Below are 15,785 nucleotides of genomic sequence, written 5' to 3'. Positions count from 1 at the left end.
CACCCACTCCAGGCTCCTGATGTTGGAGGCGGAGAAACTACATCACTGGGCAGAGAGCAGACTGTTGTCGATTCGGGCAGAGCACATCTTGGGCGTTTCCAACACACAGGCAGACTGGCTGAGCACGGCCACCGTGGACCAAGCAGAGTGGCGTTTCCACCCCGCCCTCTTCCAGGAGCTCTCTCGCTGGTTCGGCCAACCCGAGGTGGACCTGTTTGCACAGCCTCACAACTCGCAACTACCACGATTCTACACCAGGTACCAGACGCCCGGGGCGGAGGGCGTGGATGCCCTCTGCAGTCCATGGCCGGCGGCCTTCTTTACGTCTTCCCACCTCTCCCGATCCTCCCGCTGGTCATTCAAAAGATACTGACGGAGCAGGCGGAAGTCCTATTGGTTGCCCCAATGTGGTCCCGGCGCCCCTGGTACAGAGACCTCGTGCATCTCTCGGTCTCATGCCCATGGAGGATCCCGGACAACCAGATCCAGCTCACCCAGGGAGCTCTCATCCACCCGAATCCCCAGCTGCTGCAGTTGCCGTGTGGCACGTGAGCGGGCTATTCTAACCGGACTGCACTACTCAAGTAAGGTAATTGAAACTATTCAAGCGGCCCGTCATCCTTCCACGACTCGTATATACGAGGCCACCTGGCAGGCCTTCTGCAGGTGGTGCCGCCACACCGGTACTGACCCTATCAAGGCCTCGGTGCCCCAAGTATTGGACTTTTTGCAGACGGGACTTGACAAGGGCTTAGCATCCAACACACTTCGCCGGCAGGTCGCGGCCTTGTCCACGGTGATTGGGGGCGGCCATGGCCGTCCATTGTCTCAACACTCACGGGTCAAATCTTTTCTAAAGGGTGCAGCTAACCTCAGACCGTGCACCGTTACCCTACTTGGGACGACTCTGGTCCTCAGGGCTCTCACAACTTCTCCATTTGAGCCCATTCAATCCATCAGACACAGTTACTAACGCTTAAGACAGTGTTTTTGGTAGGTGTCACATCGGCCAGGAGGGTGTCTGAGCTGGCGGTGCTTTCAGTTTGCGTGGACCTCTGCATATTTCATCCCAACAGAGTCGTCCTTCGCTTGGACCTGGCCTTCCTTCCAAAGATCAACACCTTGTTCCACAGGGCTCAGGAGCTCATCCTCCCAGATTTCTGCCCCCGCCCTTCCCATCCGCAGGAACGCCAGTGGCATCACCTGGATGTGCGCAGGACTCTTCGGCGCTATGTGAAGCGCACTGCGTCATTCAGAAGGTCGGAGGCACTTTTTGTATCCTTCCAGTCATCATCCATGGGACAGAAAGTGTCTTCCCACACCATTGGCCGATGGCTTAAGGCATGCATTGCTCTTGCTTATGACTGCCCTTTCCGATCGGTCCCTAGGAGCATCACTCCTCATTCTACCAGGAGTGCGGCCACCACAGCAGCCTGGGCTACGCAAGCCTCAGTGGAGGAGATTTGCAGAGCGGCCACCTGGTCGTCGCCATCACCCTTTATTAGACATTACAAGGTTGACATGTATGCCTCAGCTGAGGCCTCCTTTGGGCAGCGAGTGTTGCAGAGGGTGCTCTCTTCTCCGGAGGGTCATGATCTCCCTAGCTCCCGCCCTGGAACTTAATTGCTTTGGCATGTCCCATACTTGGATTCCCCAAGCAGTGCACAGGAGAACGACCGTTGACTTACCTGAACGGTCATTCTATGTGCGCTGCGAGGGGAATCCAAGCCCGCCCGCAGTTTCAGCTGGTCCGGGCATTCTCAATGATTCTGACTCGTTGACTTGACTTATTCTGACTCAATGACTTGATTTTCTCTGGACATGACTTATTGATACCTCTCATTGGCTACGGCTATCAGTGACATTGTTACACATCTTCTATTGGCTGACCTTTGTACAAAACTGACCCATCCAGTCAGAGGAGGCGTGGTCAACAATTACGTAACTCAGTCTCTAGGCTAATGGACAAAGTTAACCCATGCTTGGATTCCCCTCACAGCGCAGATAGAAGGACCGTTCAGGTAAGTCAACGGTCGCTTCATTCGAAACTGACCAACTCCAGTGACAATTATGCTGCCCTACCTATAGAAATAGCACAGCGATCAATGGCTACAACTGAATCACCGTGGACTTTGCAGATGTTGGAATGAAGCTCCAGCCTCTGGGAGCTTGATTGGTACACTCATCCATTTTTCTAATCAACACAAGAGGACCTGAAGAGGAAAGGATTCCACTGGGCTGCACCTTATATCATATACCATAGGTGCTTTCTTTCAAAAGGCAACTGGACTTCCTTGGTTTTTTCTTTGAAAACATTTCACTTCTCATTCAAAAAGCTTCTTCAGTTCTCACTGAATGATGGGGAATGGAAGGATTTATACTCTCTGCAACCATCTGGTAGTTAGCACTCTGAAGGTCAATCTTACAGCTCCACTCTTTCAGAGTGTAACAGCCAGATTGTCTGCTGAGGAACTTACAGTGTCCTTCCATTCCCCACCATTCAGCCGAGCTGAAGAAGCTTCTGAAAAGATCCTGTCGGGCAACCATGACCTGGATCATTGAGAACGTTCATAGACACTTATGTATTTGTGACAGATGGTCACATAAATCAGTCTGATAAGCTGGAAGCTAACAATTCTCAGGCTGACAGAATTGTTTCCATCTTCCAAGGCCAGGAAGACACCAGCTAAATGTTTCTTAGTTTGAAAGAACAAGACGTAGATCTCTGGAATTTAAATCTGAGGCTGACATTTAGAGAGAGCTCGAGTCCTGGATTCTGCCTAAGACCCTTCCAATAGTTAAGACTTTTTTGTCAGAAATAAAACAATTTATCTAATTGCATTGAGTCTATGGAGCTTTTGCTATATACCGATTCAAGATATAGCAGACCGCAAATTCATTAGGAGATGAAAATTCCACAGGTGAATAAATACCTGATCCTTCTAAGAAGTTGTTGGTTGGGTTTGTGATGTCTGTTTCCTGACACAGGCTACCTACACATAGGCAGCTGCTGAGCCTTTTAAGAAGATAGCTCAATCTTCAAAACAGAGAAAGGCTATAAAAGTCTTAAGCTCTTCAGTTAGTAATTTCCATGGGATAAACACTGGCCAAGTCCACTCTCAGCCCGAGCTCCCTCACAGGCTTATTGTTATGGGGGGAAATATATATATAAACCCCAAAGGAAAGACTGCATGTCTACTACCTTCAGCCAGGAATTGAGTAACACAACTTTTTTTTACTTGCAGCAGCCTTTTGAATTAATGTTATGTTTCAAGTGCAACATTTGTGTGTGTGTCATGAGAAAGACCTCATGACACTCTTCTTTATTTCCGCCCCTTGATAAATCAAAGGTGAATATTGTTGACCACTAATTTAAACCATTTTTGTTTGCCAACAGTTAAGCAATCAGAAGTTAAGACAATGTCTATTTATTTCAGGAGTGATTTAATTCATAAATTCAGCATGTTGTTATGACAACCACCCATCTTGAGGAAAGCTTTTCTAGCATTCAATTGGAATCTGAGTTCCTGCAACTGAAATCCTTGTTTTCCTGCTTCTCTAGAATGAGAGGAGAACAAATTGTTACCACCTGATTCCTTTCAAAGTGTGAAAATTCAGATGTTTGACAGCTGACTCATATTTATGATGGTTGCTGTGTCCTGGGGTCATGTGATCCCCTTTTATGACCTTCTGACAAGCACAAGCAAGGGGGAAGCCTGATTCACTTAACAACATCTTCCTAACCTAACAATTGCCGTGATTCATTTTTCACAACAAATATGGCAAGAAAGGTGGTTAAATGGGGCAAAATTCCTTTAACATACGTCTCAATCAGCTACAGAAAGTTTGGGCTCAATTATGGTCATAAGTTGAGGACTACCTGTATCTGCTGCTGCTGCTGCTAGATCCAGAACTTTATGAGCATGGCTTTCTAGTTGTTTGCAATAAATCTATTTGCAATTTAGATTTACAATAAATAAATAAATTGTAAATAGAGGTATTGTTTTCAGGATAGAAATGTTGGATCCTGCTACTTTATGCTCTGCTCCCTGCTTGTCTAGGAGTATGGGTTGTGTAAGCCTGGAGCAGCGTGAACCAGGGCAGGGATATTTTCTGCTCCTGAGGCTGGGTCTCTCTCTTTTGTCCCATCAGAACTGGCAGCAGTGGAACAGATCAACGTGGCCATCCGTAATGGCCTTTCTGAGAAAACCATTATGGAGTTGATGAATCCCGAGGCCCAGCTGCCTCCAGTTTATCCTTTTGCTGCTGAGTTGTACCAGAAAGAACTGGCCACCCTGCAACAACAGAGTCCAGATGTAAGTAAATGGCTCATGCTCTGAAGTTCCCCCGTCAACTGTCCTTAAATGCATAGAACAACCATTGTACATTTTTGGATAGAGGAGGTGCATGTTTTCATCCAAGTTTATCTGGTGTGACCACATGATGAGAAGCCAACCTGAATGCAGTTCTAAGTTGCAATAATAAATAGGTGTTCCCAACAGTCCTGGGAAAGAAACTGTTCCATTAGTCATCTGTCCAACGGACTCCCTCATTCTCTGGAGTTGGTTCATAGATGGAGTTTTAATTGAAGAAGTTTCTGGGAAAACCAGCCTGCATTTGGCTTTGTTTGCCTCGAAGATTTATTTGTCCACAACACATGGGCCTGTTGCAAAATGCTTGAGATTTTCTCAGTTTCTTTACTCCTTGTGTCACCCAGCAGCCTATCTTGTGAATTTCTTTCAGAATATTGCTTTCCCCTCAATTTTTAGAGGGAAATGTTTTTAAAACATGAGGATTAGTCACTGGCATTAGTCAAAGATTCTTCTTTTTTCTTCCAAAATGAGGGTTCAAGGGTTTGGCTTTCTCTGGTGTTCACTCTCCACCTGGGATGCCTGCAGAGATGATCTCTGAGGTTTTTTTTAATCCGGAGCTCATATTAGGCAGGAAGGTTGGGATGGCAGATGGGGAGCCATCGCTACATTTGGTAGTGGACTTCCTGCCTCGGGCCAAAAGCTTTTACTGGTAAGCTCCTGAAAGGGGTGAAGGTTCAGAGAAATCCTCCCTGCAGAAAGGTGAGACATCTTAAGGCTGAGGATACTTTGGCAGCAACACTTTAGCCATTTAATAAGCAGATAGAAAAAAGAAGCCTCGGTGGTTGGCTGCCTGTATTTCCAGGGACTCCTGCAAAAGTCTCTTCCTGGGACTTTGAGACGTGGTCAACCAGGGAGCAGTAGTTGGCCTGCTGGAGACACACCAGAGGTGGGTTGCTGCCGGTTCGGCCGAACTGGTAGTGGAATTCAGGCCTGGGTTGCAGAACCAGCAGCAACCCAGTCCTGCCACGCCCCCAAAGTGGTTCCCTCGCTGCTGCTTGGCCGCCGCCATTTTGGATTTTAGTGACATTGTTGTTCTGCATGTGGGCAGAACAATTTGGATTTTGGAAGTTTATTTATTCACATTTAATAATTTACATTGAAATGTGCACGCATGCACGTTGCACGCAGGTTACGAACTGGCAGTAACACCAGCAGCAACCCACCCCTGAGACACACCTTCCCCCTTTGCTCAATGGAGTCAGAATCGCTGGGTGGGGGGAGAGGCTTCAACATCCCTTCCCAGTAATTGAATGTTTTGCCTTCGCCCTCCTCCCACCTCTTTCACCCTCACTGCCACTGTTGGAGATGGGAACAAAAGGAAGCTGCAAAGCCCCAAAGCCTGCAGACTCCCCAGAGCAAGCATGGGCAAGCATTGCTCTTACAATATCTTGACCACTGTTTCCTCTAAGGTGCGCGGGTGAGCAGCCACGCACGTGGCAACAAAACACCGCGCAGCAGTTTCCAACTGCCGCCCAGTGGTTTTTGTGAGACGCTTTCCACGATAATAGGAGGGGAGAGCCAGCCTGGAGACAGCAATCACAGCAGGAAGTAGCTGAGAGAAGGAGTGTGGGGGTTGGGAGAAGGCATGGGACCGGCTCCCAGCAGCGGCTGCTCGGATTTGCCATTTGAGAGAGAGAGAGGAAGGGAGGGAGGAGGAGGAGGGGAGGGAGGGAGTGAGGGAGAGCGTGAGCTTCCGCTTTCGATCTGCCGCCCAAAGACTGAACGGAGAAGCAAAGAGGCAGGAGAGACAAAGCAGGAGAGATGAAGTGAGAACCAATCCGGGTCATTCCTTCCAAGAGGCAACTTTCCCATTGAATGACTCGCTGCCCTAGACTCGAGGAGACCCTCTGCAGTCCCTCTCATCCATCCGGGATGCCAGCAAGAGTGTTGGGCTGAAGGAAGGAGGGATTCTCCCTCTCCCTCTCCCTCTCCCTCTCTCTCTCTCTCTCTCTCTCTCTCTCTCTCTCTCTCTCCCTCCCTCCCTCCCTCCCTCCCTCTCTCTCTTTAAGAGAGAGAGTGAGAGAGTGAGTTAGTTAGTTGGTGGGCAGACTTAGCACTTTGTTAAGTTTGTTTCTCTGTGTGTTGTGTATATATACATATCTCAATGGGTGCAATTGTGCAAGCATTTTTTTCCTCTTTAAAAGAATTTTTGGATTTCTCCTCACCAAACCTTTAAGACTGAAAGAGTTAGAGTTGAAATATAAAGAGACTGTCAATCGCCATACTGTTAGGTTGATAGGCAATTATGGACTATCTTGATTATATCCTCCTTAGAAAGAATATGCTACTTTATGGTTGAGAAAAAGATCAAACTTAATTCCATGGAAACCCAACAAAGTTCATAGGGAGCGTTTCTTTCTATGATGGGCTTTTTGGGTCAACGTGAATATCAGTTATCAAAAATGTAGGTAGAAAATTAAGCAGGCAATACAAAAAGGGAAGCCAACTTTCTGAATCTGTTTCTTTGCACTTAGTGACTTATAAATAGACTAATGTTCTGAAAACCTGACCTAAATTACTATATATTTTAAATAGCTGTAAAGCTATGCTGAAAAAGTTGTTCTCATGGTATTGTGATAAATTCAATAAAAAGAAGGGAATTCTTGATGAATTTAAGGAGAAATGAGAGTATTGGATAGTAAATGGACAAATAAAATTACCAATCAAAGAGAATATTTGCACCTCAGGGTTGAAATGAGATGTTCTCTCTTACTCTTTCCTCTTCCTCTCTTCTCTCTGTCTCTCTCATCATCTTTCTCCTTGTCTCTCTTCTCTTTCTCTCTCCTCTTTTCCATTCTTCTGTCATTTTCTCCTTCTCCCTTCTCTCTCCTCTTTGTCTCTTTCTGTCTCTTTCACCCTCTTTCTCTTTGTCTCTCTTTCTCTCTCCTTCTTTCCCACTCTTCTGTCACTTTCTCTGTCCTTCTCTGTCTCTTTCTGTCTCTCTTCCCTCTTTTTTTCTTCCTCTCTCCCACTCTTTTATCACTTTTTCTCTACTGCCCAACCTGTCCCCATACTTATCTTCGATTGATCATGTTTGCAATAATTTACCTTCTTTCCTAAATAGGCGCAGTTCCCCTACTGGATCCCTCGCTCACTCAAACACACACACACACACTCACGCACAAAACCATTTTTCTCCATTCCAATTCGGATCCTATAAATCAATTGCTCTGTGAAACATCTGTGAAAAAAAATCAGGTGCTCAGGCATGAAAATGTGCTGCTCAAATACTATACTTTTCCGCACACACTGAAAAAAAATTAGGGGGAACATTGATCTTGACTGTAATCCAGGCACAGCTGCCATTATGGACAGCTGATGGTCACTGAGCAGCAGGAGAATGGGACAGAAACCGGGAACCCTACTTCAGATTCAGTGTGCTTGCCCCCCCAGCCCCCAAATAATGAAGTTTTAGCCTTCCTTTTCTGGTAATTGCAGGTGTCCATTCCGCCTGTCCTCTGGGAGAATTCTGTAGCTGTTCCTGGAGAGACATCTCTGAGATTCTGCTGCCAGTCCCTGTTCGGAGAAGGCCCCCTGCCAGGCCAGAGGGGCTAAGGACTTCTTAGCAGGAAGCCAGTTGGGAGGAGAAAGGAGGGAAGAGGGGTCTGCAGCACAGCCTTCAAGGGCTGTAGATGTGTCAGGATTGTCCACTTAATGTTTCTTCTCCTCATTTATTCTCTCATAAAAAAGGGAACTAAAATTAACAAAAGAGTTGCTGAACCGATCTAATGTGAAAGAGAATTCTATTTACTAAACTGCAACGAGGATGGCCCTCATATGTCCTCTCTGTTTTCAGGATAAACTCACACACCCAGAGCTGTCGGTAGCTGTGGAAATGCTCTCCTCAGTGGCCCTGATCAACCGAGCCCTGGACTCGGGGGACAAGAGCATGGTTTGGAAGCAGCTGAGCAGTTCTGTGATAGGCCTAACCAATGTTGAGGATGAAAACTCCCAGAGGTCAGTTCTGCTGGGTGACCATATTATCACCCCGGAGAGGGTCGCTGTCACGGCTCCTTCACTTAATAACCAAGGTTTTGCAGGGGGGGGGGGATTTTTGCTCTCACATTCCTCTTGGTAATTCAGCCTGGCCGTTTCATACCAGGGCTGCAATCTACGGGGAGGTCTCCAATTCACACAATGCTGGTAAATCTCTTTGTTTAACCCATCAGTGAAATGGTCTAACAATGCTTCTTCAGACTATCCCCTCATAAAAGCTGACAGCTCCCGAAATTCTTGTACATAATCAGCTACTGGCTGTTTCCCCTGGGTAGGAGTTTTAAACTTAATTTTTGCTCTTCGCTCTGTGAGGGGATCATCAAAACGTTTCCTCAAAGCGGCCATAAACCCATTAAAGTCTCTCAATAGCGGGGAATTAGCATTATGCAAACCCACCATCCAATCTACCGCTTTTTTTTCCAAAGCCATTACCACTCTTACCTTTGCTTCATCAGAAATCAGTTCATCGCCATACATTTGCATGTAGTTCCATGCTTGAACAAGGAAGAAATCTAACTCTTTTGGTTCTCTGTATTTTACACTTAAGGGGGGAACCTTAGCCATCCGGCGTCTGTGGGGCCCCCCTCTTGGAATGTTTCTAGCCACTGTGATCAGGGTCGGTGCTGGGTCATCTTGTTCAACTCTCTCTTCGGCCCCTCCAGTTTCTCTCGGGTCAGCCAAGGTGTATCTTTCCTCTGTCTCTGTCTCAATTTCTCTCTCCATCTCACTCTCATGGGCCCGGCGTCTCTCCCATGCTCCTTCGAAAAGTTTCATCGCTTGGGACATCATAAGGTTCTCCTCAGGATCCCGCCAGTCAGCCGCTGGTTTTCTGGGTCTCCTCATAGTAATCCCAGTCAAAGGTTCTTCAGGGTCCTCTTTCCGTCCCACTCCCCAAGACCACTTGGGTCGAATAGATCATTCCTCCAAGTGCAAAGCCAGCCATCCGCTACGTCTCCGAAGGGCATGCAGCTGCTCCCATATCTTCTTCTTGATCACTGCCTTGGTGGGACATCCTTCAGGTTTTGGGTGCACCCCCCTCGGAAGGTGGCAGCTCCGGGATGGGTGCGAGATGAGATCCAGCTTAATGTCATGGCTCCTTCACTTAATAACCAAGAAAGAAACCACTCAACTCCATTTTGCAGAATTAAGAGTACTTTTACTGATTATAAGTAATAAGAAGCTAAGCAAAGCTGGATCTGAGTAAAAGGGCATGAAAGCATTAGAATTGCAGCCCTATTTGGATCGGGAGGCACTTCAAACGGTCACTCACGCCCTTGTCACCTCGAGGCTGGATTATTGCAACGCGCTCTACATGGGGCTACCCTTGAAAAGCGTTCGGAGACTGCAGTTAATTCAGAATGCGGCCGCCCGAGTGATATTGAGTGCACTGAGGTACACCTACGTTACATCTGTCCTCCGCGAGCTGCACTGGCTACCAATTGGTCTCCGGACACAATTCAAGGTGTTGGTTATCACCTTTAAAGCCCTACATGACTTAGGGCCAGAATACCTTCGAGACCGCCTGCTGCCACATACCTCCCAGAGGCCAGTAAGATCCCACGTATTGGGCCTCCTTCAGATGCCGTCAGCCAGACAGTGTCGGCTGGCGGGCCCTCGGAGGAGAGCCTTGTCTGTGGCTGCTCCTACTCTCTGGAATCAGCTACCCCCGGAGATCCGGACCATACCCCCTCTCATGGCCTTCAGGAAAGCTGTAAAAACTTGGCTGTTCTGGCAGGCCTGGGGCTGTTGACCTCACTGTTGAGGTCCAGCCCCGATTAGAATGAATGTATGAGGTGTTGCTGTTTTTTAAACTGTTTCTTTTGTAATGTGTTTCGTTATGTGTTTTTTCTCTTTATTTTTGTAAGCCGCCTGGAGTCCTTCGGGATTGGGCGGCATATAAATGTGTCTAATAAAATAAATAATAAATAAATATCAATACATGATTCATTCCCCTCCCCTTGGTACCCCAGTCCATAGTCCAATCGTATATCACCACAGCTGTCAGGTGGGAGACATCTTCAAAAAGTATAATCAGGTTGGTATGCCGGACAGTTGGCCTTGGCGGGAAACTCCCCTCCTTCCACATGCGCAAATGAATGGTGAGAACAACTCCTAATTAACATTAACAGTCCTCCAGTACAGATTAGTTCCCGCACCCAAATACCATGCCCCCCCTCCCTGTTTCAATGGCAGCCGAAAAGCAAGCAGCAAAACAGAGGCTGACAGTCGCTTGTAGACTGTAGGAATCATGGTCCTAGTAAGGGGAAACATTGCATAAAACTACCATAGTAATGCTTTGAATTGGAAAGCAGCTGATAACTTCCATCTTCCTCCTGGGGTGTATTCTGTACTAACTGCCACTCCTGAGTAGTCTTCAAAGACAGCCCCATGTAGAGCACATTGGAGTAGTTGATTAAGGGAGGGAATGAGGACATGGGTAACTGTCACCAAGGCCTCATGTTCAGTAATGCTCCATCTTTGTGCCTCCCATGTCTCAGAAGCGAGGCGTGGAAGGAGTCACATGTGGGTATTATCACAGCCCATTTGCCCAGAGACAGAGGTAATTTTGAGGCCACTCCCTCTACTACTCCTCGTGACTCCCCAGATTAACCGATGGTCCAGTCCAAGAAGAGCCTGAGAAGGAAGGTAACAGGAAAAACAAAAAACAACTCCCTCCCCCAGGCCTGACTGACCTACAACTAATCTCACTCAGGCCCCCATGTGCAGGTGCGCACCGAACGGTCTCCGGGCAAATGGGCCATGATAATACCCACATGTGACTCCTCACATGCCAGCTTCTAGACATGCAGTTCAGGTAACACCAACTGACATTTTCCAAGCACGAACTCAGTTCTAACTACTGCATTGTTCTTCCATGGCTGGCCAAGGTTACCTTGGGTTGTTGGGGCTAATCTGGGAGCCTCCAAAGGGCTGCAATCCAACCCTCTGCAGCCCAACTGCTGTTTACAGTCCCAGCCAAACATCCCAGCTTGCCCTGCCGCACCTTTTTCCACCATGTTTCAGCCTTTGTGTTGGCAACTCTCTTTAGATTTTGACGTGAGAGGAATAATCACCAAGGTCAACCTTCTGTCAACGCATCTGTCCAGTCAGTGCCTCAGCCAACTATGGCTGCCTAAGCTGTCATTTCTAACTGGCACCCCTGGCTATAATTGGCCTCTGGCTTCCCTCTGAGATCAGTTGGTTCACCAATCCTTTTTTTCCTCCTCTTCTCCTGGGAGTCTTCCCAGCTCCAGTTCCTCCACATAAGAACCTTATTCTCACCACCCATCCCTATTCAGACATCCGAAATGTTCATTTGCCAGATGATGGTTAATATAAGACCTTCCTCAATCCGATCCCTTGTTATTTCCCTAGGTGTTCTGAGAATACTGAGTTATTTGTGACAATCCTCATTCTTTCTCAGGGTTCAGGGCCTTGAGCTCTGGTACAAACTGGTTCTGAGCATCTCTGTTCTTCATTAAGCTGTCATTTCCCATCACATACTGACAAAGGCTTATTCCCCATTTGTTCATCCCTCCCATGCCCCCCCCCCAAGCCTTTGATGGCAGGATGCCTGGGTGATGATGGCAAGCCTGACAGTCAAGAATGTCAAGTTGGTTGGAAGCGATTTAAGGGGAAAAGCTGTCTGATAATAAAAGACAGCAAGGTTGACACAACATGGGGGAAGATAGAAACACACTAGCAGCAGTACCTTTGGGCACTTTTGCTCTTCTTGTTACTGAGAGCCAGTCCAAAGGCTGGCATGTCCTTTTCCTATTGCACGATATTATGATATTATGAAGTTGCACCCCTGGAGTCTGGGTGGTTGCCACTGAGTCTTGACATTGAGATCATAAGAGTATTATCAGCAAGAGGTTTAAAGCTATTTGTTACTCCTGGACTAGGAAAGTAAACATCCTTTTCCTTTTATTTTGGGATTGAGCGTATTGTCTTCATATCTTCAGTTGTACTTCTTGAAGTCTCATCTTGTATTTTGGCTTAAACAGGTACATTGATGAATTGTTCAAGCTAAAGGCTCAGATGCAAAGTGCGGGAACTGAGTTCCTGACATGGAATGACATCCAGTCATGTATTGACCATGTGAATATTGTGGTACATGAAGAACATGAGAGTAAGTGTCCATTCACTCAAATTAGGAAAAGGTGGGGAGAGTTGGGCTTCCATTGAGTTTCCTACCTTATCATTCTTGAATGCACCTTCCCAAGATGGTTGGTTCCCTTGTAAAATCCAGCAAGGATCTTCTTGAGTGGCTTTAAATGAATTAGCCTCAGTTTTAGGGATGAACCCTTCTGACACAATTCAGAATAGAAAGTAGACTCTGCATCTGTTTCTCATTTTTCTCAAGATAGTTTTTCATCCAGCTTTATGATATTGGTGTTTGGAAGTTAAGATTCTGTAACTGTATGCCCAGTTACAGTACTTTGCTTTTTAAGAAGGAATATATCTCTCAGTGTTTCTGAAGCATGCAAAGATGGAAAGATTGTGTGTGTGTGTGTGTGTGTGTGTGTGTGTGTGTGTGTGTGTGTGTGTGTATACATATACATATACATACATACATACATACATACATACATACATACATACATACATACATATATATATATATATATATATAGTGTCACAACCCCTGGTAAGCCCCAATTATGGGAGGAAGCTAACTGCTTCCATCATCTGTCAATCGGCTCGTCACAAGAGTCAATAACACACACACACACACACACACACACACACACACACACACACACACACACACACACACACACATATATATATATATATATATATAGTAAAAATGAGAAAGGATAAAACAAAGAATATGAATAAGATAATAGAATGGAAAATGGAAAACCTGAAATCAGAAAAAAGAAATATCGAAAATAGAAAGCTGCAAAAGTGTAATTGTGATTTTAATGTTTGGAAAATATCAAATAAAAATACTTAAAAAAAAAAGATAAAAGGTCTGAAGGCTAAAACACATGATGAATATCTAGCCTATCAAAGATAAGGATTAGGGAGAACATAACTCTCTTCCAGTATTTGAGGGGCAGTCCCAGAGGAGTGGGGATTGACTTATTCTTCAAAGCATCAGAAAGTAAGATAAGAAGTAATAGGGGGAAATTTGTCAAAGAGAGATCCAATCTAGAACTAAGAAATTTTCTAATAGCAAAAACAATCAATCAATGGAACAGCTAGCCTTCTGGAATTGTGGCTGCTTCATCCCTGCAGGTTTTCAAAAGTAGACTAGACAACTATTTGTATAAGTGCTCCTGCTTGAGTGGGGGTTGGATTAGAAGACCTCTGAAGTTCCTTGCAGCCCTATGATTCTGTGTTCTATTCCTCAACTCAGACTTCAGTCACACATCCTGTGACTTCTCTTGCACAATTGTAGCTAAAATGTCTTCAGAAAATTTCTAGAAGGTATTTTAGAAGAGACAACATAGTGATTTGCCTTTTAGGTGGGCCAGTACATAATCCCTTATATCCTTAAATATCAGTAACCTTGGGATAAGCCTGTGTTCATGGTCTTCCTTTCCCTAAGGAAGAAGGAGAATGTGACCTGAAAGATTTAAATATTTGATTAATAAAACAGCCTTATGGTGGATACACCATTTGAGGGCAAGGAATGGAAGGTTGTAACAGGTGCTGCATTGTTTCCCCTGTATAAACTCATTGGGATTCTGCCTTTCTCTTATATTTGTTCCAGGGATTTTAGCTATTGGACTCATAAATGAGGCTTTGGATGAAGGAGATGCCAGAAAGACCTTGCAGGCCTTGCAGACCCCTGCAGCAAAATTGGAAGGAGTAACCCCCAAAGTAGCACAACATTATCAGGATGTGCTGCTCCGTGCAAAGAGGGAGAAAGCCCAGGTGAGAGAATGATTACAGCAGTGTCTTCTGAAGGCCTCTTCCTTTGACTGGGAAGTCCTTTGTCAGGCTTTACTGCTGTTTTATTGAGTTAATTCAATTTAAATCTACTGTAATTTACATTTAATCTGTTGATGCATACATCCCTATGCAGGTTTCTTTGCTGAACATGTATTGCTTGACTTATGGCAATCGGAATAGGAATTCCCATTGCTAAGCAGTGTGGTCCTAAATTGTATCAGCATTGCTTAGTGATGGAAATTGCTGGGGGAAGAAAAAGTTGTCTGCCAGAAAGAAAATTGGCATCGGAGTCAACCATCAGGGGAATCCTTCTCTGTGCTTGAGAAGACTAAAAGGAGGGTCTCTAGGACAACTCACCATGGGACAATTCCATGTGGGATAACTCATTGCATTAAATATTACCTTCTTTGACGTCATTTTCATTTTATCCATTTCCACAAAAAATGGCAATAACGTTGAAGAAACAGAAGTGAATTCACATTACATTGAGCTTTCTTGCGTGGAATTGTTCCATGGCAAATTGGCCGCAGTGAGACAGCTGTGGCGAGTTGGCCAGGGCAAGTTATACATTGTGCCAAAAGGATGGGTGAGAAGTCAAAGCAAACAGATGCGTCACTCTGCATGATGCTCCTGTGGAAGAGAGAGGTAGCCAAATGGGGCAGTTCCCTCTGATCTTTCTGGGGGAGAAATTGGGAGACAAGTGGATGTGTTTGTCTGTGTGTGTTTGAGGATAGGCTGTAGTTGGTATCTACATGATTTGGGTCAGCCTCTATATATCTCCCCCCCCCCCCCTCAACAGCCTTTCTGCAGCTACTGGAGTTCTCTGCCCTTTCCCAGTTCTGCAGGCTGGGCACATGACTGGCTCTTGGAATCTGAGCCCTGTTGTTTGTGGTGCCATGAGCTTTTGTTGTTTTAATTGAAACCTCAGATTGTGAGCAAGAACAAGTTTGTTTCTGCCTCTCTTGAGGGAGAGCAGGTGTGTTGGGCTTCACGGGACAGCCAGGACTGACCTTTTCTTTTTCTTTCAGGAATATCAGGACGAAACGGCCGTCCTGTGGTTGGATGAAATTCAGAGTGGTGTTCATCAGTCCAACCAAGATACAGACGAAGCCCAAAGATGTAAGTCTGGCTTCCCCCTTTCAGCAGCTTTGCTGAATTTCACTGCTGGCTGAGGTGGTCTTTCAATCTTCCCCTTGTTGTACTCCAGAAAAACGGCAGTGTTGGGCGATGCGGCCGATAAGCTTAAACCCAAGGATAGGAGAGCAGAATTCACCTTACGTAAAAATTTCCATGCCTCTGCGTGGGCCATCAAGTTGGCAGCTGCATTACGGTCTTGTGGTTACGCCAACTGCAAGACTGTATCCTAGCGTCTGATGAATGGCTCTTACAGGATATTACAAAGATCATAGCCACAACTGAGTTTTCCACGGATGCTACCCTTGATTTCATCAAGTATGCGTCCCAGTCTCTGTCCACCTCTGTATCATCAGGGCACCTCCTCTGGCTGCG

The 15,785-nt window shown here is 45.9% G+C and overlaps 1 protein-coding gene across 1 annotated transcript in view; it reads left to right on the top strand.

The window, feature by feature from the left end:
• IQGAP1 (IQ motif containing GTPase activating protein 1) overlaps positions 1-15,785 on the top strand; it is a 111,794-nt gene that overhangs the window by 46,053 nt on the left and 49,956 nt on the right. The window contains exons 12-16 of the mRNA XM_032233363.1: positions 4,153-4,316; positions 8,170-8,330; positions 12,377-12,501; positions 14,095-14,258; positions 15,305-15,395. Coding sequence (XP_032089254.1) covers positions 4,153-4,316; positions 8,170-8,330; positions 12,377-12,501; positions 14,095-14,258; positions 15,305-15,395 — 705 coding nt within the window. The remainder of the gene's footprint in view (positions 1-4,152; positions 4,317-8,169; positions 8,331-12,376; positions 12,502-14,094; positions 14,259-15,304; positions 15,396-15,785) is intronic.

The sequence above is a fragment of the Thamnophis elegans genome, chromosome 16 (assembly GCF_009769535.1).
Source record: "Thamnophis elegans isolate rThaEle1 chromosome 16, rThaEle1.pri, whole genome shotgun sequence".
Classification (NCBI taxonomy): domain Eukaryota; kingdom Metazoa; phylum Chordata; class Lepidosauria; order Squamata; family Colubridae; genus Thamnophis; species Thamnophis elegans.
Note: the sequence above shows the minus strand (reverse complement) of the source record. Positions and strands in the feature narration are given on the sequence as shown.